We start from the raw sequence: 26538 nt of genomic DNA on the forward strand, positions 1-26538 counted from the left end.
CTGAAAATCACAAGTCCAAGTTGGATTTGTTTTGTTCTAAAACACATTCCTAGACTCTTGGTACTATATCTCCATTATTTCCCAGTTTCAGTTTTATTCATTTGCCTATGTGCCTATTATCTTTTAAGATAATACTGTGTTACTTAATCTTCACTGTGGTATAACAAAGCAGCTTCTGTACAAAAGGAGATTAAATAAACTCTTCATTTTGAAAAGGAGATGCAATGTGACAGTGCTAGATGTGCAGAGTAATTGCGCAGCCGTATCTTCAAGCCCATCTCTAAGTTTGGGTTCTCTTGACTTTTCCGATGTCAGGCCTCAGGCACCTATCAATTTCCATCTGATGTCTGGGTAGGCAGTATCTCTGAATAACATTGTCTCAACATTATTCCATGTTTGGGAAAAAAAATCGGACTGATTTAAAAAGGAAGGCCTTGTGATCATTTTGAATTACAAGTTAAAGCATGGGTAAACATTACTTTATCCTGCATTTGTACAGGGAAGAGAACCACATTACTATGGATTAAGACAGATTCATGGTTGTCATACTGCACATTTCATTACCAATTAAGAAGTCACCTTCTCAATTTCTTTCCCTCAGTTAAAACAGGAGTCATTTTTTTAAAGCCTCTAACTGCTGAGTAAAAACCCCCATATTTCTCATCTCTAAAAATCAGTAAGAACTACCTGGACTTTCTCAATAACGAATATACGGAGACAGACCTCTGAGTTATAATGGCCGTGTCTTGGATACGTTTGCATAAGACAGGTTAGTTGCTGCCTACAGCTCTGAATGGCATTATGTTGCACAGACAGTTAATTTAACAAATGTTATACAAAACACTCTGTTCTCAGCCCTGTTGTAGTCAAGGGAATTACATGGCTATAAATCACAACACGATTTAGTATCGGACTTGCCACACCATGTCATGACTAACCTCTATAAATCATAAAAGTCAAAACATTTACAATGGCATCACTATGAACTATGATATTTTAAGCCACTGTTTTTTTTAAATAAAGGAAATAACTATATTTATATTGATGGAAAAATAAGAAAAGACACAGATTGGACAGAGACTAAAAGCAGCTGCACGTGCTAGTCACAGGGAAGCAGATAAGCAAGACTGACGGGGCCACGGATGCTCACTCACCTTGCCGGCTCTGCCTTTTGGCATTCAGGTGGTTGGTAGAAGACATGGCGTAGGAGGTGGAGAAGGACCTACTCTTTGTGATTGTCATCAGAATTGAGCTGTTCCAGGAGTCAGCACTGCAAAATCAGAGCACAAACAAGCATCGTTCAACACAGTAAAAAGTCTGAATGGCAGATCGTAAGAAATTAGGAGCCACAGCAAGAAGTATGCAATACTGAGATAGCACAAAATCTGACGCGGAAAACGGCATCTATCTGCTGGCTGAACTGCTATTTGTGAGGCGCTCAGTATTGTATTCACCAAAAATATTTACAATGCAGACACTCCAAAGCTGGACTTCCTTCAGTGCTCAGGCCCATTCACTTTATTTATACAAAGATGTCTTCATTATATTGTTCTGACAGTACAAAGAGACTTAAAAGTTGACTTGAAATAAGTTAAATTTATATTCTCTTTTAACGCCTCCTTACAACAGCCAGAGGTTCTCAGTGTAAATGAAAAATCAGTCTCCTTGACTCCTCTGCTGCAACCACCAAGGCAGATACCCAGTAACCCTTTGGGCACTGGAGGAGCTCCTCAGGAGTTTGGAAGAGGCTCGTAAGAGCCCTGCATTGTTGTTGCTAGTGGTGTGCCTCTTCTCTGGGCGAAGCACTTCATGCTCTAGCCAACTGAAATGCATGCTGCATCTCAAAAAAAACCCCTATTGACAGACCCTTGGTTACTGATCCAAGAGAAACTCACTGAAGGAAAATAGGGTACATGTGGCTGTGTGTGTGTGGAACAAATGCTGGTCCCCTACCACAGGATGGGTGCATGCTCTTGGCCTTCAGGCTGTAACCTCTGTGTACCAGAAGAGGCCAAATACTTCTGTAAAGCAGGAGAATTATATTTATCATTGTTTTCCCGAATGACACTCATCAAATGTTAGCTGCTTGCAAGGACATAGCACTGGGTCTTATCATGAGGCCTGTGACTTCTCTGGACAGATCCGCTAGGCGTCTCAGGCTCCGCATTTCTCCTCACAGCCTCACATCCAAGTGATGAGACGACATGCAAGGCAGAAGACAGCCTTTTAAAGCAGCCTAGTCCTAGCTGAACTTGAAAAAAACTTGAAAAAAATAAAAGCATTCTGAAAGAAAAAAGCATGTAACATTGTCTTAACTCTACAAACACCTTACTGTTTTGGAAGAGCAAGTACTACCTACAAAAATATTTGCTGGTTGTCTTCAGTGGCCCAAATTCCTACAGTCTGTGATGAAGTAAGAGGAAGAAAGAATCCAGCTGCTTTTTAAATTATTTTTTGTTTGTTCTGTTTTCTGGTTTTGTTTTTTAATTGACAGGAAGAATATAACACACTGGCCCACTGTAAAGAAAAACATAATCAAACCAAAACAAAAAACCCCAAACCACATCCTTTGATTTCTTAAGGGAGAACCACTGGATATAGAAGTGACTGAGGGAAGGAATGTGGAAGCTCTATTATTTTTCTCAAATCATTTGAAGCTATAAGAGGACCATGTCTTACCAGTTTAGTGACATGGGGATAGAAGAATACAGGATTACTAATCTTAAACAGAGATTTAAGGGGGATTTTTTGCAAATATGTGACTGTAGAAATCTAGAGATGATGTCCCAGACTGTGAGGAACATGTTGCAGATTTTGTAACTGCAGAATCTGCCACAGGGCAATTCCAGTGTCGTTCTCCTGTCCTACCCTTCAAGCCATGAAATGGTCCTTTCTCTGTGATTTGTGGTGTGCTTTAATTTGGTACAGGGGAAGTGGCAGATAATCAAGATTTTTTTTTTTCTCTTCAGTTCAAAATTCTTTTCCTTGAAAGCAAATCTGTATTGGTCTGCCAAAATTTTTAAAGCTAGACTTATAGGATTCATTTTTCCGCTTTCTGGAATACACATTGTTTCTCCCACTGTAAAAGAAGAACTGCAAACAGTAGGCTGGGAGGCTTGACAGAGCTATAATTATACAATTGGTGACATTAAACGTAGAAAGAATTGATAGCCTGCTTAGTTGGCTCATCATGAAGAGTTATATAATAACCGTAGGAAAGGACCAACAATAATATTTAATTGCTCTCCTTCTCTCTCTGATTCCCATCTTAGGATGCTTACATACTACGTGAGAGTCTGGGATCAACACTATAAATCAAATGCACCCTGGGAACCACAGACCGGTGACTGAAGAATATTTCCATTTGGTTATAGCTTCTTTATGTTTACTTTTACTGAGATACATGGGACTCCTCACAAAGGAAACTTTGCTAACCATGTATTTTTCTTGCACCAAACATTCAGTGTACTCTGCTGGCTGCCTTGAGCAGCTAGGCTCCCTGTACGAAAGCCTCCTCTATGGGAAAGGTTTATGTATCTGGAAGAAAGGCCAACCAAAGCAGCGCTCTGGGGCTACGCTGACCCACGCTATCCAACAGCAAACCCTAAGGATGTTGGGCCTTCTCAGGTCCTGTCTTTTTCTCCACTACTGGCACCAAATTTTGAATTGCAGAAAACCATGTAAGTCTTCTGAAATCACATCCTTAAATTTTCTTCTTGAATTTGGTGCCTTTGCTCTGTTCTTCCTTTCCCCGCAGCAAAGGATGTCTCCATGCTCTCTCCTCATCCACCAGCTCCAAGATGATGGCCCTTGCTGAGGTGGGGAGGGGACCTGAACTTTATTCTCACAGGGTGGCACCATAACTACCAGGCTGCAAGACTGGCTCCCCTCCACCCTTCCTTTGAAGGCTCTGCTCCTTTCTGACTAGAATAGAAAAATATTCATGGAGCCAGAAAGGAGGAAATCCTGTTGAAATAGCTACGCAACATATCATAGTTAACATATCATTGGTGGTTGATGTCCCAAGCCTGTCAGTGTTTAAAAGGCATTTGGACAATGCCCTTAATAACATGCTTTAACTTGGTCAGCCCTGAATTGGTCAGGCAGTTGGACCAGATGATCGTTGTAGGTCCCTTCCACCTGAAATAGTCTCGTCTCGTCTCGTCGGGAGGCCTATGTATTGTCTATTCTAACAGCACCTGGGACCCAAGCCTGTCTTCTCACAGGCGAGCGCCCTTCCCACAAGACTAACAGCCATTCAACTCCGTCCTTCACTTGCTGTTACTGGATTATATGCCACAGCCCTGTGGAGGGTTAAATGCAGTTCATCTCGGGCTATCTCATAGCATGGAAGTCCCAAAATGCGAGGTATCTATGCCCTCAGGCAGAGAAGCGTCCAGCTCTGGAGTCCTCAGCATAAGAAAGACATGGACCTCTTGGAGCAGGTCCAGAGGAGGGTCACAAAAATGATCAGGGGGATGGAACACCTCTCCCATGAAGAAAGGCTGAGAGAGTTGGGGTAGAGGAAGCCTAGGGAAGAGAAGGCTTTGGGGAGACCTTATTGCAGCCTGTTAGTACTTAAAGGGGGCTTATAAAAAAGATGGCAGCAGAAGCAGGGCCTGTTGCAACAGGACAAGGGGGAATGGCTTTAAACTAAAGGGGGGTAGATTTAGACTAGCTAGAAGGAAGAAATCTTTTATGCTGAGGGTGGTGAAGCACTGGGACAGGTTGCCCAGAGAGGTGGTAGATGCCTCATCCCTGGAAACATTCCAGGTCAGGTTGGACAGGGCTCTGAGCAACCCGATCTAGTTGAAGATGTCCCTGCCCACGGCAGGGGGGTTGGACTAGATGACCTTTAGAGGTCCCTTCCAACCCACACTATTCTACGATTCTATGATTCTAAGCAACTTTATTAGGGTAGACATCTGCAAATGCCCTAGCCAGTCAGCTGCTGGCTGTAAGCAGGTGAGCAGACACAACTTCTCTCCCTCAGTTTCATGGGAGGCCTATGTATTTTATGTTACTGGCTCAGGGATCAGGCTCTGAGAAACAGAGAATGGGTAAGAGTGAGCAAGGAATACCTAACTGGTATAGTCAATCATGAGGGACTATAGCCAGAAGATAAAATCCTGTCTCTTCAGAATAGTGAGAACTAATGTGGTTCTGGGTAACTGAAAGACTTTGAGGGACATGCTTTAGGAAACTGGAACTAAATTTTGGTTTGGGCACAAAATGGAGTAGGTAGGTACCTCAGCCTAAGAAAACCTCTTTGAAGATCTAGTGCTCTGTTTCTATGATGCACTATGTGAACATAACATTAAAGTGTATATGTCATGATTGAATCCAGAACTCTTTTTCCAGGCAAGACAAACAAATAATGTACAATTCCTCCAGAGATTTTGCTGAAATCCATTTCAAGGCTTTATTAATTATTGCTTTGTAGTTGTGACTCTTCCAGTACCAGCACCTGCTTACATAATCCTTGAAAATATGGGGCATCTTAAATGAATAAGTAAATAAATACATCATAAATAGAAGTGGGCACTCAGTCTGCACCCCAACAAAACAGCTGTGTTTATTTGCTTCTTGTGGCAAATTAGAAGCCTTGTAACTAGATGAGACAGTTTGGATTAAGGATGAAACAATTGGGATTCTGAATCCCAGAAGCTAAGCTCTGTGGTAAATGGGAAAGAAGTGCTCCACTGCAGTACTTAAAATTAGGGGAAGTACGGCAACCATCCTGCAGGAAGGCTTTACACTGCCCATTTAATTTTCAGCTTTGCTTTCAACCTCTACTAGTAATCTTCCTTTGTAATTTTACTCCTAGATTATACCTTCTTTTTTCCCAACAGTAACAAATCTACTTAGAGACTGAACCTCTCTCCACTAAATCACTTTTCGACTTACCTAACTCAATGTTTTTTCTTTACCATCTATTGCTGGTATTGTATTTGCATGAGTTTGTTCAGGGAGCCCTAGGCACTTGTTATATTCTGGAATTAAGTGCATACATGGGATGCAGGGCATGTACAGTGCTGTATGGTCTTATGATACTCCATTTCTATGGACAGAAAAGCACAAAATTGTGTATTTTAGGAGGGTCCACTTGAAATCAGAGTTTGTGTTCTGGAAGTTAGTATCTAGAGGATGGAGAAGTGCTTCATGAACTGGCTTAATGACAGGACCACATCACTAGGTGTGTTCTTAGAAGTGATGTGCAGCAGCTGGGTTACTTGTTAGAATTTTTTCTTGGCTGGGCGATACCCACGGAGGAAACCGTTGCATATCAAGAAGACTTTAACCAGATATCTTGCCTTGTTTCTAATTTTATTGTGCAATTCTGCACTTTGCTAGCATAAATAGATTTTTTTTTCCATTTTGCTTCCCAATAATAGCAATAGTTTTGGCATAATTTGACTAAAATTGGGAATGCCACTTCTTTGGCAACCCAATTTAGAGAAACATGAATAAGTAGTTCTAACATACTTCGGAGTCAGCATTTTTAAATGAGGGACATCATCACACAGAACCAAAGAAATTTGCCCAAAGAGAGACATAAAAGAGAGAGGAGGTAATTTGTAACCTGGATGAAGATGATTCATGAGGTTTGATGCTGGCACTGCGATCCCTTCTCACTGGAGCTGGCTCCAGTGTAGGTAATCCTGTGGCTGATGTTGTTGTGGTCCAAGTTGAGGACACTCGTCTCAGCAGTCCTGGAGGCAAACTTCTCCGTAAGCGCTAGAGAGAAATCAGTTGCTTAGAGTTTATATAGGCTTACAAAAACTTTAAACATGCAGAAGAAAAACATTTCAATTTAATTAATTCTGCCTGACAACACATAGTGAGGTACCTTAAATCTGGATTCTCCCAGGTATTATGGTGCCCACCTTCAAATCAAATAAAACAGAGTCGGTGCTTTAAACGTTTGGAGGGTCTGGACCACCCTCCTATTTCAAGTTTAAAAAAAGGTATATATCCACAGCCCCATAGCCACAGATGTTCAACATTTGGAGCTCTCACCAGAGTCAGCCAATGTTGGTTGTGCTCTTTAAAAATTTTGGTCTTATATGATGTCGCCAAAGGCACTTAAACAAGTCGTCAGGGTCACAAAGGTGACTGAGGGATTGGAGCATCTGTCATAAAAGGAAAGGCTGAGGGAGCTGGGATTTCTCAGTCTGAAGAAGAGAAGGCTCAGGGGAGATCTTACCAATGTATACAAATACCTGAAGGGCGGGTGTAAAGAAGATGGAGCCAGGCTCTTTCTAGTGACAGGACAAGAGGCAATGGGGCACAAATTGAAATACAGGAAATCCCACTTAAACGTAAGAAAGTATTTTTTACTGTGAGGATTACTGAACAGTGAAAGAGGTTGCCCAGAGAGGTTGTGGAGTCTACATCCATGAAGATACTCAAAGCCCAACTGGACATCCTCCTGAGGAACCTGCTCTAGGTTGAGCCTAGAGAAGCCTGCTCCAGGATCAGCTTGCTTGAGCTGAGGGACTGGACTAGACAATCTCCAGATGTACTTTCAACCTCAACTATTCTGTGATTTAAACTGTCATGAACGCTCAGAATCAGAGATTCAAAGCAAGAAAGGCTGTAGGAAAAACAAGGCAGGGGAGCTTCAACTTTTTTTCCTGCTGTATCTACCTAATCCAAAGATCACTCACTGAAATAAAACTTTCATGCTCTGGGGTATGATGTCTCCTGAAAAGCTTAGAGAAAGCATCACTGTTTACAGCAGATTCTTCTGACCACCCTGCATTTTTCTTTCACCTGACTCTTCCTTTTCTCCACTAATAGGACTGATATTGTTTTTCCGAATTTTTGACAGCACGCAGAGATAATAAAGGATGATGATAGAGAGTCTTTGTGGATGCAGATTTGCTGTTGCAGATGCTATAATTTTCTAAGATGCTTCTCTTGTAGTTCTCGTGAAGTGTTTATAGTTAAGAACTAAAATAAATATGTCTCTGTGATGGAGAGCTTTGACTTTGCCAGAGGGTTAAGAGATACTACATGGAAGACACTTGTGGTTCTGAAGCTCAGACTTAGAGATAAATATGTTAACATACTATCTGCTTAGCCAAAATGCTCAGTGTCAGATGCTTAAGGTAAAGACCCTAAATCTATATTTAGACACTGAAATAAAGGACTGCAAACTATTAGTTTTATGAACCGTAATACATTTAGGTCAGTGAATTCTTCAGTCAAATTAGTCCTCTGTAGCATTAACTCATTTCTTCATCCTTCATTTCTCTTCTCCTCACGAGGTATTATGCAACAGCAAATTGGTATCTGTTCACTGTGTTTGCTCATGTGATGGCAGTGTTCTTCCATGTAACTTTTCCCCTCAGAGCCCAGAGTACACCCATTATAGATATGTACACTAAAATAAACTGGAAAATGAGCTTAACAACCTGTGAACATCCATTTCATATATACAACTGCTACATAGGCAAATAAGTAATAATTATCATCACACTAAAATACATTAAAAAAGAATCACAAGGGTTGCAATTCAGGTGCTGGGAAATGCTGGAATGAATGCTGGCTGTGACATTTGAACTGTTAAAACTTAAAAGCCTGTGCAACGTACGCTGCCTATATTTAATTTTACAAGTGAGATTGCAGGACAAAAGTATTTTTGTTTAGTTTCGAAAGTGAAATGTAAGCCTTGCAGGACAGCTAATTAGCAACGAACCTGCAATTCAAATTACTTCAAAGCTGATGTGTTCTTTCTAGTTGTTCACTTACTATATGTGGGTGGTTAACACTGGTTATTTCCTGTTGGATTCCTGAGCATTCATAAAGCCATCTGTCAAGGCACTAATATATAATTTTTTGTCGTTCAGTCTTCTTTTTCTTCTCAAGACTATTTCTCATGAGCTCACGATATTTGTCATACTAAGCATTGTGGTGATTTTGTTTGTTTGTTTGGTATACATTTTAAACTTGATCCAAAGCACCTGGAGGTCATCAGTATAGACTTTTTCATTGACTTCGATAGGTTTCACACCTCTAGCTAGGGAAGGAAGAAGAGACTGAAATTCATACAGAATTTCAAATTCCAATCTTCAAAGTGGGCAAAAAGGTCCCTCATATTACTACTTAATTCCCCACTGCTCATTGACTAGGATAGTCATCCCACATGCAGTGGCTCAAATCTTTTGAGTGGGAGGGGAATTTCTGTGTGAGAAGTAATGGGGAAAACTTGTGAGTCTGGATGCTGAAAGGCTTTTGCTTGCTCTGCTCCCTATCATTTCTTCTCTCTTAAGCTCCAGCCAACACCTGCAAGGAAATATGCACACCATCTATGTGAACTATCCCATGTTGAACATCATCTTTGAAAGATGCCTGAACCAAAGTTAGCCCGGCCATGAGTTGAAGGATAGACAGGAATTGTCTTACTATGAAACCAACAGCCTGCTCAGCTGTCCTTTTATAGTAGAGTATGATTAGTGCTTAAGATGTTAATCTGAAGCAAACAAGCAAAAAGTCCCCACAAAACATCTTCCAAACATGTCCCTTTAGGGAGAGCCAAGTTACAAGATGATAGGGTCCAGTACTCACCTTGGGAATAGCTAGCTTCTCTCCTTTCTCTGGACATTCCTCTGAGTCAGAGCAGGTGTAGTTCTCACTGAAGGACACCAAAGGGTTCACCCTTGGCTTATGGATGGCCTGGAAGGTTAACTGCGTATTAAGCAAGTTGCTCACTGTTCTCAGTGAAGTACACACGTTGGGGGGCAGCGAAGGATCTGCCAAAAGGTCTGTAATGAGCCCATGTGCTTCTCCCATGACAGCGATATCCACTGTGATACTGGTACCAGAAGACTAAAGAAGACAAAAATAATACATGTAAGACAATAGAAGTGAACAACCTGCTGAGCAGTATCTAAAGCTGTGGTGAACTCTCTCCACAACTTTTCTTAAAGCGGTTACCCACAGAGTGGAAAAATAATAACATGAAATAATTCTTTAAATAAGGAGAATCATGCTGAATAGACTGATCATCAGGCATAATGCTCACAGTCCGCAAAGAGTTTGGAATTTCACCATATCTGATTTCCCAGCTTTCACCATCTGCAGCTGGCTTAGCCGATCTGAATGAATTGTTCAGGCTCCCTACAGAGACATAGTCAATGGCCAGGGGCTATTTGCACAAAGAATTTCGGAGACATAGCTTAGGATGAGAGGAGTCCCTCTTGAGAGATGCCTTTCTACTAACTACAGAGGCATCTAGAACAAGTAATGTTCAGTGCTTATGCTTAGATGAATAAAACAAATCCCAAGCATATACTAAGATTTTAAAAATATCTCCATGCTATTAAAATATAGCATTCTGGTACGGTGGCATCAACATTCTTCTCCAAGCAATTGTGTATTGGGCAGCTATACCAAAATTGAAATGGAGTAAAAAGTGGATTTTCCAATCTTTATTTTATTCAGACAGAAGTGATGAGAATAGTTACTCTACAGACTTGTATGACCAGTTCAGGTGGTCCTTACTTCCTCTTGGGTTTGAAATATATACCTACTTTACCTATATGATTTAGGAAGAATTATTAACTAAAGTGATGCATAAGCAGAAATAATACCAAGAAGCAGTACATATCACTGGCAGATTTTACACACCCTACCCAGCACATGTACATAATCGATCTGTAAATGATGCACTGCAAATCAACTGTGGCCCAGGCAAACTGTCTTCATACGTGTAGTCTATCCATCTTGCACACAGGTAATCTAACAGACTGGACTTCCAGTGCATGCACAAGAGGGTTGATCCATTAACACATCTTTGAGTTTCTCCAGAACTTCCTGACATTCAGCAGCTCCAACTACTGTACGTCCCGAGACCCAGTAGAGCAATATATTGCCACTAAAAGAAACAGTCTATTGCCAAAAGCAGGAAAGTTGTCGTCTGTGAATTGACAGCTATATGATACATTGCAAAAGACTGAGGATCTTTAAAATCTACTAGAACAGTGAGACTGGATGCACACAGAAGTAGAACTACTAGAAAGGCAGGAGGCATATGAACTTTCAATGCAGCAGTGACATTTCAGCCTCACTAGCTGGTGCACTATAAACCACCGTAAATTCTGCATGGAATCACTAATTCAAGACACTCCAAGACTGACCATTCTTCCTTTGCTGTGTTTCTGACACATAAGCTCAATCCTGCTGCTACTGTTTGGGACTTTTCAGCAGGTGTACTTGCAGTTTGCCAGAGAGACCATTCCAGGAGATTTTGTACTGATTTGTTTTCATGTATTTCTTAGAAAAATCTAAAATACACAGTTTTCCAAATGGGGAAGTTATGCCTGTGAAAAGAGCATACAGGTTTCTTGGAGTGGCAAGTAAATAGCATGGCGCATTGGGCAGACTGCTTAGCAGGAGAGTGATCAGAGCCCCGGACAGGAGTGACTCACCAGTGATAGCATTTATGGACCTCACAACACATCAAAGAACAGTGTGACAGAGCTTGACACTGCTTTGTTCTCACAAAAGGCTTTACAAGCAACAGTAAAGTATTTGTGAGGAAAATGATATGTTAGCTAAGTATAGCTAAACCTCTCCCCACTACCTTCCCGATTGCGTAGTGTGGACATCAGGCCCTTGGCAATAGCTGTTTCACTCCACCGATCCACTCCTCATGTCCTACTTCTTGCTAACACAGACGTAAGCCGCAGGACCAGAAGACAGGCCTCCTCACTCACCATCCTCTCACACAACCAGAAAACCAGCCTCTTCTTCCCACATTTCTTTGTCATGATACCAAATAAAATAAACCATAAACTGTTTGATATAATGAAGTGCTATTTCATCCTACTGAAAAAAATTAATGGCTGAAGTTAATTTAATGGCTCTTTCATTGCTTAACCTCTCAGGAGTGCATGCAGAAGATTCTGGCAGATGCTAAAGAAAATTCTTAAATTAAAAGACAAGGCTTGGGATGGTAGGAATCAATTATCTCTCTTAACCTCAGCCCTGAAAAACAGACCAAAGGGGAATGAGGGAGAATGCATCATTCAAAGTGCGATAGAAGCCTCATATTTTCAGCAAAACTGCATAATCTACAGTTTGAAATTTTATTAAGCCTGGAGCCTGGAGTTGTTGACTGCCGATCAGAGACAGAGATTAATACTTCAATGAAGTAAACAAGTCTGACTCAGCGGGCCATAAGCAGAGGCCCAGATTTTGTACAGCAGTACTAATATTTTGCAAAGCAGCCAGCATTGTTCTCCGTGATTAGTACCAAGTGGGGAGAGGGAGAGCCCTTCTCTTCTCAACAGTGCATTTCTGCCACACGGACTCCGACATGTAGGGAGGCCTTGTCATGTCTTGGTGACCCCTGCCTTGACTCTGGAACCCAGCAGATTTGTCCGTCTAAAATGCCAGGCTATGCTGAGTTACGCGAGGAGCTGGTGCTGAGGCCATATGGCCCAGGAAGAGAGATGCCACACAGCGGGTCTGCATCCTCCCTCCTGAGCTGTGTCAGCACCCCACTGCAAAGGACAGCCTGCACTCAAATCGAGTTAGGTACTTACACACGTAACACACAGTAGCACTGCTGCAGCCCATGCACTAGCAGAACAAATCAGTGGAAACGAAGCGATTCTCTCTTTGGAAGTGTGCCTTGCACCTGGGAAAGGCTTCAGAGTTTGGCAACAGCACAGGTATCACCTCACCCTCTGCAAGATGGCAGGAGCTTTTGCACTTTCGAACAAAAGGGCACTCCCTGCAGATCAGATGCTTTCAACTGACACCTCACATGAAACCCATGCAGCCATCCACCCTGCCCATATGGAGCACGCCCAGAGAGGACAGCTCCATGCCGGTAAGGAGGTGGAGGTGCATGCTGAGCGTCCCTCACCAGGGCTGAAACGAGACCTATATCCTGCCAGCATAGCCCAGCCAGGGTCATCAAAAAACATCAACAGTTACCAATTTGTGCAACATGACGTACTGCATTGCACAATACTTCAGAGTGAAAACACTTTATACAGTATTACAAAGACATCACTGTATTGTAGTGAGCTGCTTTAAACGGCACATATATATCATAGTTACAGTATTGTCTGAACTACTTATAATGCTTAGAATCCTTAGAATGAGAGCATATGTAAAAGGAGAACAGACCAAGCTTAAATTCCTCTCGAAGAAAGAAGTAGAAGAGGGTAAACACTGCTCTAATCCACACGATTGCAGTACATTAACACCACATCCTAAATTGGTATGGTTTGCATGTTGTCATTTAATTGCACAGAACTTGTATACAGGAAAACAGTTTCTTTTTTGAGCAGTTGGAGTATTTCATCTATCTCAGGATAAATTGAGAGTACTATCAGACTAGTCTGACAAGATAAAATTACAGGCATTTAAATTATTATTTTCTAAAAACAGTTACAAATTGAATGCATGAAAACATTTTAAAATATTTTACTTTTTGATTCTCTACTACAAAACAGCAGAGAACTGTGTATGCTTTGCAAGCCATTACTCAAAAGTAAACTAAAATGTGTTTCCCTAAAGGACAAGGAAACCTGGAATTTTTTATAAAATACATATGGTGATGTGCAACAATATAAAGATTTATGCAAGACAGTAAATTGCTGAACATTTTAGATTGATGTAATTGTATATATGCATATACACACACGTGCACACATATATACACACAGTCTTTTTTTAGGGTAAAAGTGCACACAAAATCCATGCTCAGACTTTGTAAGCAGTTTTCTACTAACGTGCATAGCCTCTGCATGAACTGATCTGGATTCTTTCCAAACCACTTTACTCATCGAAACTCAAAGGACGGATACTTGGGAGTAGAGGCATGAATAACATGTTTGCAATCAACACTAACAAACAACCAACTTGATAAAACAACAAAACGAAGAGCTAAGCTAAGGTGAACTTAATTTCACACTGGTCAGTATTCATTTACCAATCTATGCTAGTAACGGCAAATGCAGGTTCCTCCCATGAATTTTGGAGCAGATTGGCTTACTGTTCACTTTGTGACTTCATTCCAACTCTGATTTAAGCGATGTCATGCAGTGACTAAAACTGAAGGCTCTAGGGCTTGAGAATGAGAAAGCAAACAGGCTGGAAACAAAAGCAAAACCAGATCAACTAAACATGCTCATTGATAACTAAGGTAAGGAGCAAAATAAATTCCTTACAATGTTGAAAACTATCTGGTTTTGTGCTTCCCCCCCCAACCCCTTATTTTTTTAAACTGGCATTCGGGTGGGTGTTTTAGGCTATGGTACGACCTGGAACTCCTAACTGGGCCCAAATGCACTTGCTGTATGTTTTAGGGCTTCTTTTTACATACAGCAATAAAAGAAAGGATTTTCCCCTAAAGAACTCTCATGAAAAATAAGATGGCCAGATCACAGTAGGATGCATTAGAGACCAGGGACAGACATGCACAGTTCACAGCACCAACTGTGCAATCGTCTAAGTTTGAATGGGTGGGGGCTTACTGGGAATTTGCAAGAAAACTTTCATGTACCAAGAAGTGCACATACTGCTGCAACTGTAGGACCAAATCACAAGTAGCATGTCCCATTGTCACACAGACAATTTTTGTCAGGGCAGGAAACTTCTCTTCAAGGAACACTCTTAAATGCAATACAAAAAAAATATTCTGCTAAATTTTAATGATCACTTAGAATTTTTAGGTTTGAATAGTTTGTTTTGGATTCTGTAACATGGCTAGAAAAAAAACTTTCAAAATTTGCGTAACCTTCTGTAGACTTTTATATTACGTTTCACAAAATCCCATTCGTTTTCTTCTATTAAATTATATTTTGTATAAAAATCTGAGAATAGCTTTTTACTCACCAGGGGGAAAAGCAGATAAAACTGTGTAGGAAAAACGAATTTAGGAAAATAGGAATAACAAATTCCTTTATCCATAAGACCTGATAGATAAATTTAGTTTACAAATTGTTCCTGGTTAAGAAACAGTTGACCCACCTGTGACGCAGATTTGATATCCTTATACTTAACAGATGCCTTACTACAAGTCTTCCCCCCCCCCGGCATTGGTGTTTTGCATATGATTCTCATAAAACTGAACTCAATTCAGCTTAACTAAAAAATACTGCTCTCTCTCCACCCTACAAGAAAGGATGATTAACATGACAACATAAAAACAGTCAAAACTTAAGTATAATAAAAAAAATAGCAGAAAGAAAAAAACCCACAGTTATCAAACACAAACCACAATTCATGTCACACAGCCTCATGTTAGGGAAAAAATAAAATCTTCATTTGCTGTGGCTTGTACAAGGAAAAGCATTGAAGGCAGAGATGCTGGCCTTTCACCACATTACACTCAAGAACACTCTCTAAGCGAAAGAATGGGGGAGGCGAAGAGGAAAAAAAGAAAAAAAGCAGCATCCAGCATATCTTCAATCTTCACACAATTACGAGCAACAATAAATCAAAATTTGATATAGTTTCCAAGTCACATCATGAATGCTCAGGCCAAGCTGTCTGGAAACAAAATTAAAAGCAAATCTAATTCTCCATTATTTTAATGTCCACAGAGCGATTTGAAGGATAAACATGAATTGGCTTCTATGGAAATAATGAATCATTTTAAAGGCGCCACAGACTTAACTACTCCACCTTTCACTGAGTGACTAAGGAGAAAAGTGTGCGTACAATTCTTTGACGTTTCACTTTTCTGTATTTAAAGCTGCAGAACTGGAGTCGTACTGAGGCTTCTTATTTTTATTTTACTCTTGCCTTGTAAGAGTACACGAGATTTTGGGTTTTCTCCATCGAGCAAACAGGACATTTATGAGAATCTTTTCTTCACCTTAATGAAGCACAGCCATTTCACTGCTCCCTGCTGGTGGACCAGCCACAAGCTCCGTAAGGCATATTCTTTGGTAGGACTGAATATAGCACCTTCCCTTTGACTCATCACATTGATCAAAGAAAACCTTTCCTTATCAGCAACATAATCACTGATTTTGCTGCTGATTCGTTAAAGCACCCAGAGCCACATAACCATAAACCAGACACTGAAGCACAAAGGTGAGCCTGAGTATTGCATCCAGCTCTGGAGCCCTCAGCATAAGAAAGACATGGACCTATTTGAGTGGGTCCAGAGGAGTGCAACAAAAATGATCAGAGGGATGGAACACCTCTCCTATGAGGAAAGGCTGAGAGAGTTGGGGTTGATCACCCTGGCGAAGGGAAGGCTCCAGGGAGACCTTGTGGCATTCCAGTACTTAAAGGGGGCTTATAAAAAAGATGGCGGCAAACTTTTTAGCAGGGCCTGTTGCAATAGGACAAGGGGTAATGGTTTTAAACTAAAAGAAGGTAGATTTAGATTGGATGTAAGGAAGAAATCTTTTATGATGAGGGTGGTGAAACACTGGGACAGGTTGCCCGGAGAGGTGGTGGATACCCCATCCCTGGAAACCTTCAAGGTCAGGTTGGACGGGGCTCTGAGCAACCTGGTCTAGCTGAAGATGTCCCTGCTCTCTTCAGGGGCGTTGGACTAGGTGACCTTTAGAGGTCCCTTCCAACCCACACTATTCTATGATTCTATGATAATGAAGGAAGACTCTGGATCTTGCGTGAGCTGTAACGATTACGGTTCTGACCCCGGTTATATGGTGTTTGGGATGGCACCACCATAACAAAGCAGACCTTCCTGGTAACAATTACATTGAACTCTCATCCGCAGAGCAGAAAGTGTCATGACCGTCACACACAGCGTGTCTGTAGCCAGAGCACTCGCCAGCACGATGCCAGAGTGCAAGGATCACAGCACAGCCAGAGGAAATTTTTGAAAGTAGTTGTGCATATTTTTTGTCCCCTCAGCACTCACTGTATTGCAATGACCCCTTTCCTCAGCAACAGCCCTGTGGCCACACAGTCAGCAGGAGGCAGCTGTGCTTGGGCCTATGTGCATGCTGATGAGCATGTCTCTCTCTTCATAATCTCTCACTGTGTTAAACTGCCAGTCATCTACTACCAAGCAAGGCCACTAATGTGGACCCTCCTCTGGTATTCCATAGGTTGCCAGAAAATTTCTAGGAAAACATTAATCTCTGATGCTTCCTACCATCTGCCAAATTTGCTTGAAACCGTCAGGCAGCATGATCACACAAGCCTACTTTCATTAGAAAACCAGGATGAAAGCAACACCATCCTTAAATGGCTCTAACATTTAATCTATTCAGAGTAATTCCAAACTTTGCAAATAATGAATTTGGAACCTTTCAGAAAGAAGCACTGGTTTGAGGAAATGCTTCTTTTTTTTTCCTTTCTTATAAGATCAGGGGAATGTATCACCATTTATAGCAAACTTTGGGGCTGCAGTTGCCATCGCCACATCCTGCACCTCTATCTTAGGTGACGCCATCCACAAAGCTCACAGCTACAGCTGACTAAACTTCTTCCATTACAGGACCTTTCAGTTCGTGACAGCTTTGTCAGCCAAAGAGCTCAGACTGAAACGGCCTGTGCCAGGTATTTGTCTGGGGTGAATTATTTCAGCGTTTGAGAAAAATTGTTCAGACATTTACAAGAACACTGTTGGAGTGTTTCATCCGTGCTAAAAATTCTTAGTAAACTGATACCATTTAATCTGCAGCAAGCACTGAAGGTGCAGTAAGGCCTTTTGCTTTCCCTGACCTGCTATGTCCAGACTTAGTTATATAGCCCCTGGGAAAAACAAAACCAAAGCTAGCCTTGCATGACCTCTGTGGGTTGTTAGAAACCAGCCACCAAACTGCCTGAGGATGGTGCCTGCCCTAAGTCCGCACACCTCCACACACTGCCCACGTGGCCTTGTGCTCTGCGCTCAACATCCCAAGGGGCAAAGGATCACATTTAATCCAAGCTGCACTGTCAGTCTGCAACTCAGACTTACACCTCAATTAGTCTTCCCTCTTGTTGAGTGATGATGTCAGGATAATCGTTAGCACTGATAACACCACGATGATTGCTCCTCTCTTCAATGCCCAGGCTTGGGTGAGCATCTCCCTGGATGGGCCACAGCTGCTCAGAGAGAAGTCTGTCTCACAGCTTTAGCAAAGACATCTACATTTAAAAAAAAAAAATGTAGGAGATTCTTTTGCATATCATACACAATAGACATACCGACATGCCCTCAGGAAAGCATGGCTTCAAGGTTTTCACAGATCAGCGTTATGAATTTTTAAAAAAGGGGGGGGGAGAGAGAGAGAGAGAGAGAAACAGAGAATACATTTTACTCCTAAGCAGTTTTGGTGCCATTTGTAACTTTCAAGGGAAACTATCGGTTCTTGCTTTCAGGTCACCTAGCAAGCTTTCCCAGATCTGTAACATGCACCAAAAGAAAATCTCTTTGTGGTTGTTGGTAACCAAGCAACAATAACAAAAAGATAGATGCAGAAATCATCTCAAGCAGTGGGATGATTAGATTTGGTAAGATTCAAGACCTACAGACTAGGAAAGTCTACACCCGTGTGGATGCAAGTGCAAGTACTGGACATAACCCAACACAACAGAATTCCCCACCATTTATATCTGACAGAAAGGACCTCAAATTAACTAACTCCAATGGTACTGACTTAAAGTAGTACCTGGTTTTTCACATTGCGTCCTGCCACAGTAGAGCACAAGTATCTCAGCTGTTGCTGGAAAACCCCAGAAAGCGTAGGGAATGGGGGCAGAGGGTTGTCGCCCAGACTGTGTGGCGTGGTTAGCACCACCGCCACTCCGTGGCACACAAGAACGGTGAGGGGCAAGCTGGAACCAGCCGTACACACGCTCTGCCTTGGGCTCCTGGGGAAATCCCACTTCAAATGAAGATACCTGGAGAGTTTTGGTGACCTTCTGCATAAGGCATCCCATGAAGAGGATCCAGGGAAAGCAGCTCCTGGAAGGAGGTGAGAGCACGGGGTGAACTTTCTGGCTAAGAGCCGCCAGTTGCAGCTTGGAAACCTTGTGGAAACCTCGACGCTGATGTTTGATGTTCTCAGCAGAGCCATGGGGACTCAGTCACCCAATTCCAAGGGACTTCCCATGCAATTTGGCTGCCTAAAAACCTTAAACTATCATGACTATTCCAGCCTGAAGAACTACTTGATGCTGTGGAGCAGATCAGAGAGTCAGTCACAGTCAGGGTTTATTATTTAAAAAGTAGACACCGCTCCAACTAAACTCAGAACTTTAAAAATTATTACTTTTCTTTAAAACACAGCAGATGGGAAAAATTAAATACTAAATGGGGCTCAAATCTGCTTTGAATAACACAGACTGAGGAAAACAATTCCGTACTTCAGAGACTGTCCTCAATTGTCTTACATTATTGTTCTTCAATTTGTACATCAGATGGTCACAAATTGGTAGCTTGAAGCTGATAGTTTGCGTTCGTGCGAAGAAAACAGTGACAACTGTCTTCAGTCTCAACTTGAGATGCAGTAACACCAGCTGAGACCCAGCAGGAGCAGGACGCTGGGTGCACACACAGCGGAGGATATGCCATCTATTACATTTGAGTTTACAGCTCCAATATCCCAACTGCCTGCTTAGCATGGGAAGCTATTTTAATTCTACGGTGAACTAAAACAGAGCAGCCAAATACACAGCATGAGTTAAAAAAAGATCCATTGAAAGCAATAGCACCATTCTGCCTCCTGCGTACTAACTAATCCTCCCACATTTTCAACTTGACAGTCTCTGTTACACTAGAACAAAGCCAAAGGAGCCATATACTGCTATATTTTCTCCCTTTCAAAATATCTCAGACTCTTTTGGGATGCAACTTGAGAAGCAACATCACAATTAGCAGCGAGTTGCAGAAATACATATGAAAATTATCCCATCTAAAGATTCACATCCACCTCAGTCCTTCGCTACGGACTCTTTAACAGTATTAAGCAGAACAGCATTACTAAATATCATTAAAAACATAATGCAAATAAATGCAGCCTCTAAATTATGACAAAAGATTGGGGGGGGGGAGATAAACAATTGCTACAGAGAGTGTCAAACTTATTTTTAAATACTAAAAAGGAGTTGCCATCAGGGGAATAAACTGGAAAAAAGCAAACTCGGTAAAGTTTTAAGAACTGTTCACTGAGTGTTAAAAAACAGAATAAAAAGAAAATTACGAACTAGGAAATAATCATCAGTGAAGCTGCAGATACAGCGTCTTTAAAGTTCAGTCTGTTCTTACTGAAATTACGACAGGGATTTGGAAATGACGGCAGGAGCCAGATGTATATCTTGGGCCGTGTTTTGCATATGCCGTAGCAACAGGAGCAGGAAGATCTCATGAAACTCTCCAGGCAACCAAGAACACTAATGATATTTAGTGGCCCATTTTTTAGAACGTGCTTTCACTGAAGCCAAAGGCAGGCAGAGATACTCAGCACCTTTTGAAAAGGATAAATCCTGTGCTCATGAAAGTCAAGCGATTGCCTCACTGCAATCAAATTGGTCAAATTTTAACACTTTTTTCTTCTCCATCAGACCTTGTGGTTTGCATTATTTTAGTTCTCCTGATTTAAAGCGCTCACACTAATATCAGTTAATAACCATCTAGTGTTACAGATGCCTCCTCCTCTTTCTCATGACTTTATGTCACAAATGAACTCCTCTGTGAAAAGAAGTAATCAATTTTCTTTAAGACTTGGCTTTGGATTCTTATATTATGACTCATTCAAGAAAAGCAACTGTAGCCTGAGGGACTTGCAGCCCCCAAATCCTTCATCATCAGTGCTGCAGAGCTGTAATTTCTCTAAAGTACAAGCTACTTCAACGTCTAAAGCCAGGACCTGCAAAAGGCACACTAAGCATGCACTATATATGAAAATCCCCCACCTCTCCTAGACTATTTGTAGGCAGACACTTCAATGAAGATCAGAACAGAGAGAAACAGTAATTCATACACAGGGAAAAACACTATCCTCTACATGTCTTCTATGATATTAAAATGATTTTTTTCACTTAGCACAGATATAAGCTGACAGACCGGCAAGCCCTGAGGACTGCTTCCAGCCTACTTCATCCTTGACCTGCAAGGATCAACTTAAAGACACACTAGGTTAGTTTATACTATAGGCTTATTTTGTCTTTGTTGTCACAAATGAGAAAAAATATTTGCCTGCTGAGATATAAGGTATACAGCTGATCACAACAGTAGATCAATGCCTGCATAAGATGGCCATTTTCAGCCACTGCTGTTCTGGCCTATCATCTATGAACCGGATGCTAAAGGCCCTAGGACTTTCTAAGCAACCTTAGCAACCACCAATTTCTTTCATGAAGCTGCTGACTGATTTGTCCTGCACACAGTTTTAACCTAAGGAAAGTCCTAACTTTCAACTTGCGGCTTTCAGGTTGTAAGCAGTTCTTGACTTGCATTTTAGAAAAAGAAAAAAAGAAAATGCATACAATGTCCCTAATTATGATATGCTGGCTGCTTCTCAATTCTAATTAGAGATCGATCCAATCTGTACTTCTGCATCACGAATAGCTCACCATACTGAACTTTGACCATCTGGCTCAGGGTCTGCACTTTCTGATGGGGGCCAAACACTTCCGTGTTTTTAGAAAGCTTGGATTCAAATTCACATCTAAATTTAACAACATCAGCTTCGCATTTACAAAAGGCAACAGAACCATAGAGACCGAAAAAACAGACACAGATCGTGAAGCATTGGTGCTTACGCTGGCAACCCAACTAGACAATGATTTTTATTTCTGCAGTGACTTACGTTTTCTGCTTGGATGTAGGTATTAAGAAAAGAAAAAAATCAACTGTGGGTTACACATGTGATTTTTTAAATGTTAAATCCCCTTGTGAAGCTGAACTTCAGTGGTTCATCTGAATCTACTCCAGTAAGAAATGAGTGATGACATACCAGTGAGTGCAATAGAAGCTCTTATTACTACTGAGTGGAGTAGGTAGGCTGAATTTGGAGGGACAAGATGACCCACTGAAACTCTATCACTAGGACTGTTACTGAACTGTCACAAGAGAAACACTGAAATCACATTTAAAAGAGAGCAAGTGAATGCAGGCCACTTAAATCATCACTTCTTAGCACACAAGCCATCTGAGACAGCAGACAGAGCATCAGTACTGACACTCTGGCCTTTTAAAGCTGAAGGCCCAAAGTGCTACTACCTCTGCTGACAATGAAGAAACGTGCTGTGACAGTGCTGCTATAAATTAACTATGAAGTCCTACATGACCACAGGATCAACGCAAAATAAGCAGCACTGTACGACGGGTAAGTCACCTGCAGCACTGACAGTTACTACTTTTCAGACAAGTAATAAGGTACCTCTGCCTGGATGCACGGACATGCAGGTATATAAATAACTAAACATTGCATTTCTTCAACAACAAAATGATCGATTACAGACTGGGCAAGCTCTGCAAAGAGGGTCAACAATGCACAGAGCGCCCTACGCTGCCTGGCCAGCTGGCATGCCACGTACAACCCTGGCACCAGCTCCTGAGGGGTCAAGCCCGCCAGCGTCAGAAGAGTGCACAATCCAGCCACCAGCCACCACCAGGTGTTATCAGTATCAGCACAGGGTTCGAGCTGTCCTTGAAGGCAAGAAAAGCACAGAGAAGTATGCAGATGCATGGAAATGTATGGAAGCATGGAGGAGTATGGGAATGTATGGAGAATGCAGAAAGACAGGACCAGAGTTTGGAGAAACGGAAGATGTACTGACAAGTTGAAATCAAGGAGGAGGACGCAATGAGGGCCAGTTTCGAATTTACAGCTGGAAATGGTGCATTAAAACCACACAGAAGTTCACATTTCCTGGCAGATGGGTTAAAAGGCTTCTCTGAATTTTTAAAAGGAGGTATAGAAAAGCAGTATCAATACACAAATCTCTCTTTTAACACTGAAAATCAACCACTTTAAAAGATACATCAGAACAAAGCCTTGGTATTTTAACTCAGGAGGAATCATATTTATCAGTGGACATAGTATTAAGCTATTTGCTGATGACACTTCACTTCTAATCACACAAATTTGCCATAGAGCTCTCTTACACAGAGAGCAGCGGTGTCCTCACAAACAAGAAACAGCAGTTTAAACTAGGCAGCTCAAGGATTCTCACTGTATTGACAACTTTAGACAAACACCAAAAATATTTTGTACCCTGACAGAAAAATTATTGGGTTTGGAATTTCTGGCAACTGAAAGGGCTTGTTTTGGCTTTGCTTCAGCAATTTTAAAGCATTTTTATTAAAAGATAGGAACAAGAAGTCATGTCAACTTTGCAAAACTTAAATCTTCACTTTGAAAATGCTGAAACAAAGTTACTCAGTTTTTTCAAAAAGGTTATGACTTCTTGTCCTGCAGAACAGCCTGGTGCCCACATTTGCATTTTTTGCTGCATCAGACTTCTGCAGAGGCTTAGCGCGTCTCTCGCAGTCAGAGGCTCATTGTTACCTTAAATGGGACTGATCCATAATAGATTAGACCCTGGAGATGACTTCAATATTCAGATTTGCTAACACTGGTGACTTAATGCAGGGTATTGAAGTTAAAGATCTTCCCCCCCCATAGTCAGTTTAACTTTGGGGGGGGGGTGGTTTAAACTCAGAACAATAAAGATAAAAGACCACTTTAATCACAAGAAAACGCTTGACTTCATACCACTGACCTTGTTGAAGAGTCACGCACATCTCTCATTGTAATGTTTTATGTAAACATATTTGTTAACAAATTGAAGGAGACCACAAGCAAAATCGTTTGCCATACGGTGCTCTGACAAATCAGCTGATGAAGCATATGGATTCAGTCTTCCTACTTCTGTATTATCTCCCTGACTGCTTCAATCTGAGTGTTACAAGTGGTCCCAGAGACCCCATTTATCCTATTAAAGTTAAAAAAAAAAAGAAAAATTTACTGATCAATTCTCTTTGTATACCTCTCCTCTGCTCCTAATGCACTTGGTGAGATGTTTGGCAATAACTTTAGGAAGCAACCTTCTCTAAAATGAAGAATTACTTCAGTTACATTATTTGTTCTTTTAATTACTGTCATTCCCAGCAAAATGCTAACTCAGAGCAGAAAACGTATATTGGCAATGCTCGCTCTGTGCACCATGCTGGCATTTTGCCAGTAATGTGAAGACTGCCCTTAATCTGAGATTAATAATAATCTCTAAATAGAGATTTATCCATTTCCTCTTTTATCATGTTCTGAAATTGCTGTAGAGAGTAAAGCTGAAACATTCTATATGATATTACAGCAAAATGAAATACCCAACCAAATTAAACATGCACAACACTTTATCCACTTGCCCTTTTTATCTTTACTGACAGATCAAAGAAATGTGTTTGATTTCCTGTCAATAAAATCAAGGTGGCACAAGAAGGCAGTGTGGTGAGGTCCCACTTTGTTCTGCTTTTTAGGAAAGATGCCTTCAATTAGGATAGGGTTTCTCCAACATGATACAAATATGCCTTTAAGCCATAACTAACTATATAATGATCCACTTCTATATAGAGCCATAGTAATATACCTCACACTTAAATATGCTAATAGCTCAGTTTAAATGGGGGGAGGGGAATTAATTGGAAGGAAAGGAATTAACATTTAGTTGGCCTTTTTTTAAACAGAGAAGAAAATGCAAATCAAAAGCTGTCTCAAAAGACTAGCTAATCCTTTGTGTATAAAGAGAACCATATGAGCCCATGCCAGCTAAAAACAAACAGACAAGTTACAAATAGGACTTCATATTTAACTCTGAAGCCTGATTTGTATGGATGTGGGTGCACTTACTAACTAGTCAAAAAAAAAAAAAAATCATGTTCTGACTCTACATATAATTTAGGGGTTTCTACTCTGCTTTAAGGGCTTACTTATGTGATCAGCCTAAATGAGAACCAGTTAAAGGACGTTTCACCAAGTGCACAGAATAAATTATTTTAAATAAAACCTGTCCATTGGCAGACTTCTATCCACACACAGGAACTATTTTTGCTTGTAAAATGACGTTCATTTAGCTCTGTATAAGCAATTTATGAATCCACCTTTAACATAACACCACCTTTTCTCCCTGCACCAAGCCGACAGCCATGCAAAACCCCACACGGCTCCAGAGCAGCAGGCTGAACTCTGCTTCCCCTCCGGCAGCGGCAGCTTTGGTGATGATCTGGACGCCAGCCCTTCATTACTGACAAGAATGTAACAAGAAAGGAGATCAGAGTGCAGGTCTTCTGCTGGAATGGAGCCACAACCTCACTTATAAACCAAGCGATGCAGACCGGGAGTTCCCATAGGGATGGAGCAAGGAAGCCCAAAATGTCACTCGTCTTTCTAAGGGTTACTGCCTCCCGGATGGTCTGCTAGTGTCTCACGGGGTCAATGGCACAGGAAAAGGGGAGAGGGCAGGAGAGGGGTGTACGCAGCACAGCTATGAGGACATCCAGCTGCAGAAGTGAAAATCACAACAGGAAAAGGGGATGAGAGCTTCATAGTGGGGATGCCAGTGAGAAAATTACAGAACAGCTGGTTTGAATACATATTCAAGGCTAGAGCACAAATATTTCCATAAATGAGCACACTACCTAGGATACCTAATGCTAGGTAACCGCTTAAAGTGAGTCAGTGCTTCAAGAAAGGGTATAATATAACAGCAATGGTACAACTGAGCAGAACTTTTAATACAGCGCATTACGATCCTGCAGCTTTAGGTGCAGAAAAGCCTTTCCCAGGGATCACCAGATGGCACTATTCTTCCTTCAAATCGAGACCGTAACTCTGCTGTGTACATGAAATGCTACCATCAGTTTGGGAGGAAAAAGATCTTCATCCATGTTTTTTATATATTAGCCCAATAGTCTCTCGCTGTTCGCATTCTTTCCAATGATCTTGAAAATCTTGTACAAACAACAAAGAAATTTGTATCTGGGGGAGGTGGAGGGAATCTCATAACATTTTGAACTGACATATTAAAATATTCTGTAGCAGAAGGATTACAGACATTTCTGTAGGAACACAAAACTCCCCAGAAATACATGCAGTGCTTAACAACCGTATTAAGAAAGCAGCATTTCTTTCAGAGAAATAAGTCAAACATATAAGGGTAACATATACGTGCCCCTCTTCTCCCTGTTTTTCATTTCTGTCTGCTACCAGAGCTGTTGAAGATGCTAAACTCCATCTACAATTGTGCAGTGTTTAGTATGAAAGTATTTCCTAAATTTGAAGATTATTGAACTTTTTTTTAATAAAGCTGCTGAGTGTATCCACATACAAGTAATAATGGAAGAGAAAAAATGAAACAATATTGCAAAAATGCTAATAATAAACCATCAGCGCGCACACACACACACACATGACTGTTTACATGTGCACGTTGGCGTAAGCATGCTTTCTTTCAGTTTGTTGATGTGATGTGCAAAAGGATGCAAAGTATTCAGCAACACGTTTGCAATTAGGTACAAGTTACAGAAGGCTGTGGAAGAAAATCCAGAATACAGCTAATTTGGGATGGAAGTACAGAAGGGGCACATTCAAACTGAAG

The 26538-nt window shown here is 41.2% G+C and overlaps 1 protein-coding gene across 1 annotated transcript in view; it reads right to left on the bottom strand.

Moving 5' to 3' along the window:
* PDE3A (phosphodiesterase 3A, cGMP-inhibited) overlaps nucleotides 1–26538 on the bottom strand; it is a 100789-nt gene that overhangs the window by 34607 nt on the left and 39644 nt on the right. Inside the window, exons 2-4 of the mRNA XM_009332841.1 lie at nucleotides 9574–9834; nucleotides 6584–6738; nucleotides 1155–1270 (exon numbers count right to left, since the gene is read on the bottom strand). Coding sequence (XP_009331116.1) covers nucleotides 1155–1270; nucleotides 6584–6738; nucleotides 9574–9834 — 532 coding nt within the window. The remainder of the gene's footprint in view (nucleotides 1–1154; nucleotides 1271–6583; nucleotides 6739–9573; nucleotides 9835–26538) is intronic.

Source organism: Pygoscelis adeliae, unplaced genomic scaffold, assembly GCF_000699105.1.
Source record: "Pygoscelis adeliae isolate BGI_AS28 unplaced genomic scaffold, ASM69910v1 Scaffold38, whole genome shotgun sequence".
In the NCBI taxonomy this organism is placed as follows: domain Eukaryota; kingdom Metazoa; phylum Chordata; class Aves; order Sphenisciformes; family Spheniscidae; genus Pygoscelis; species Pygoscelis adeliae.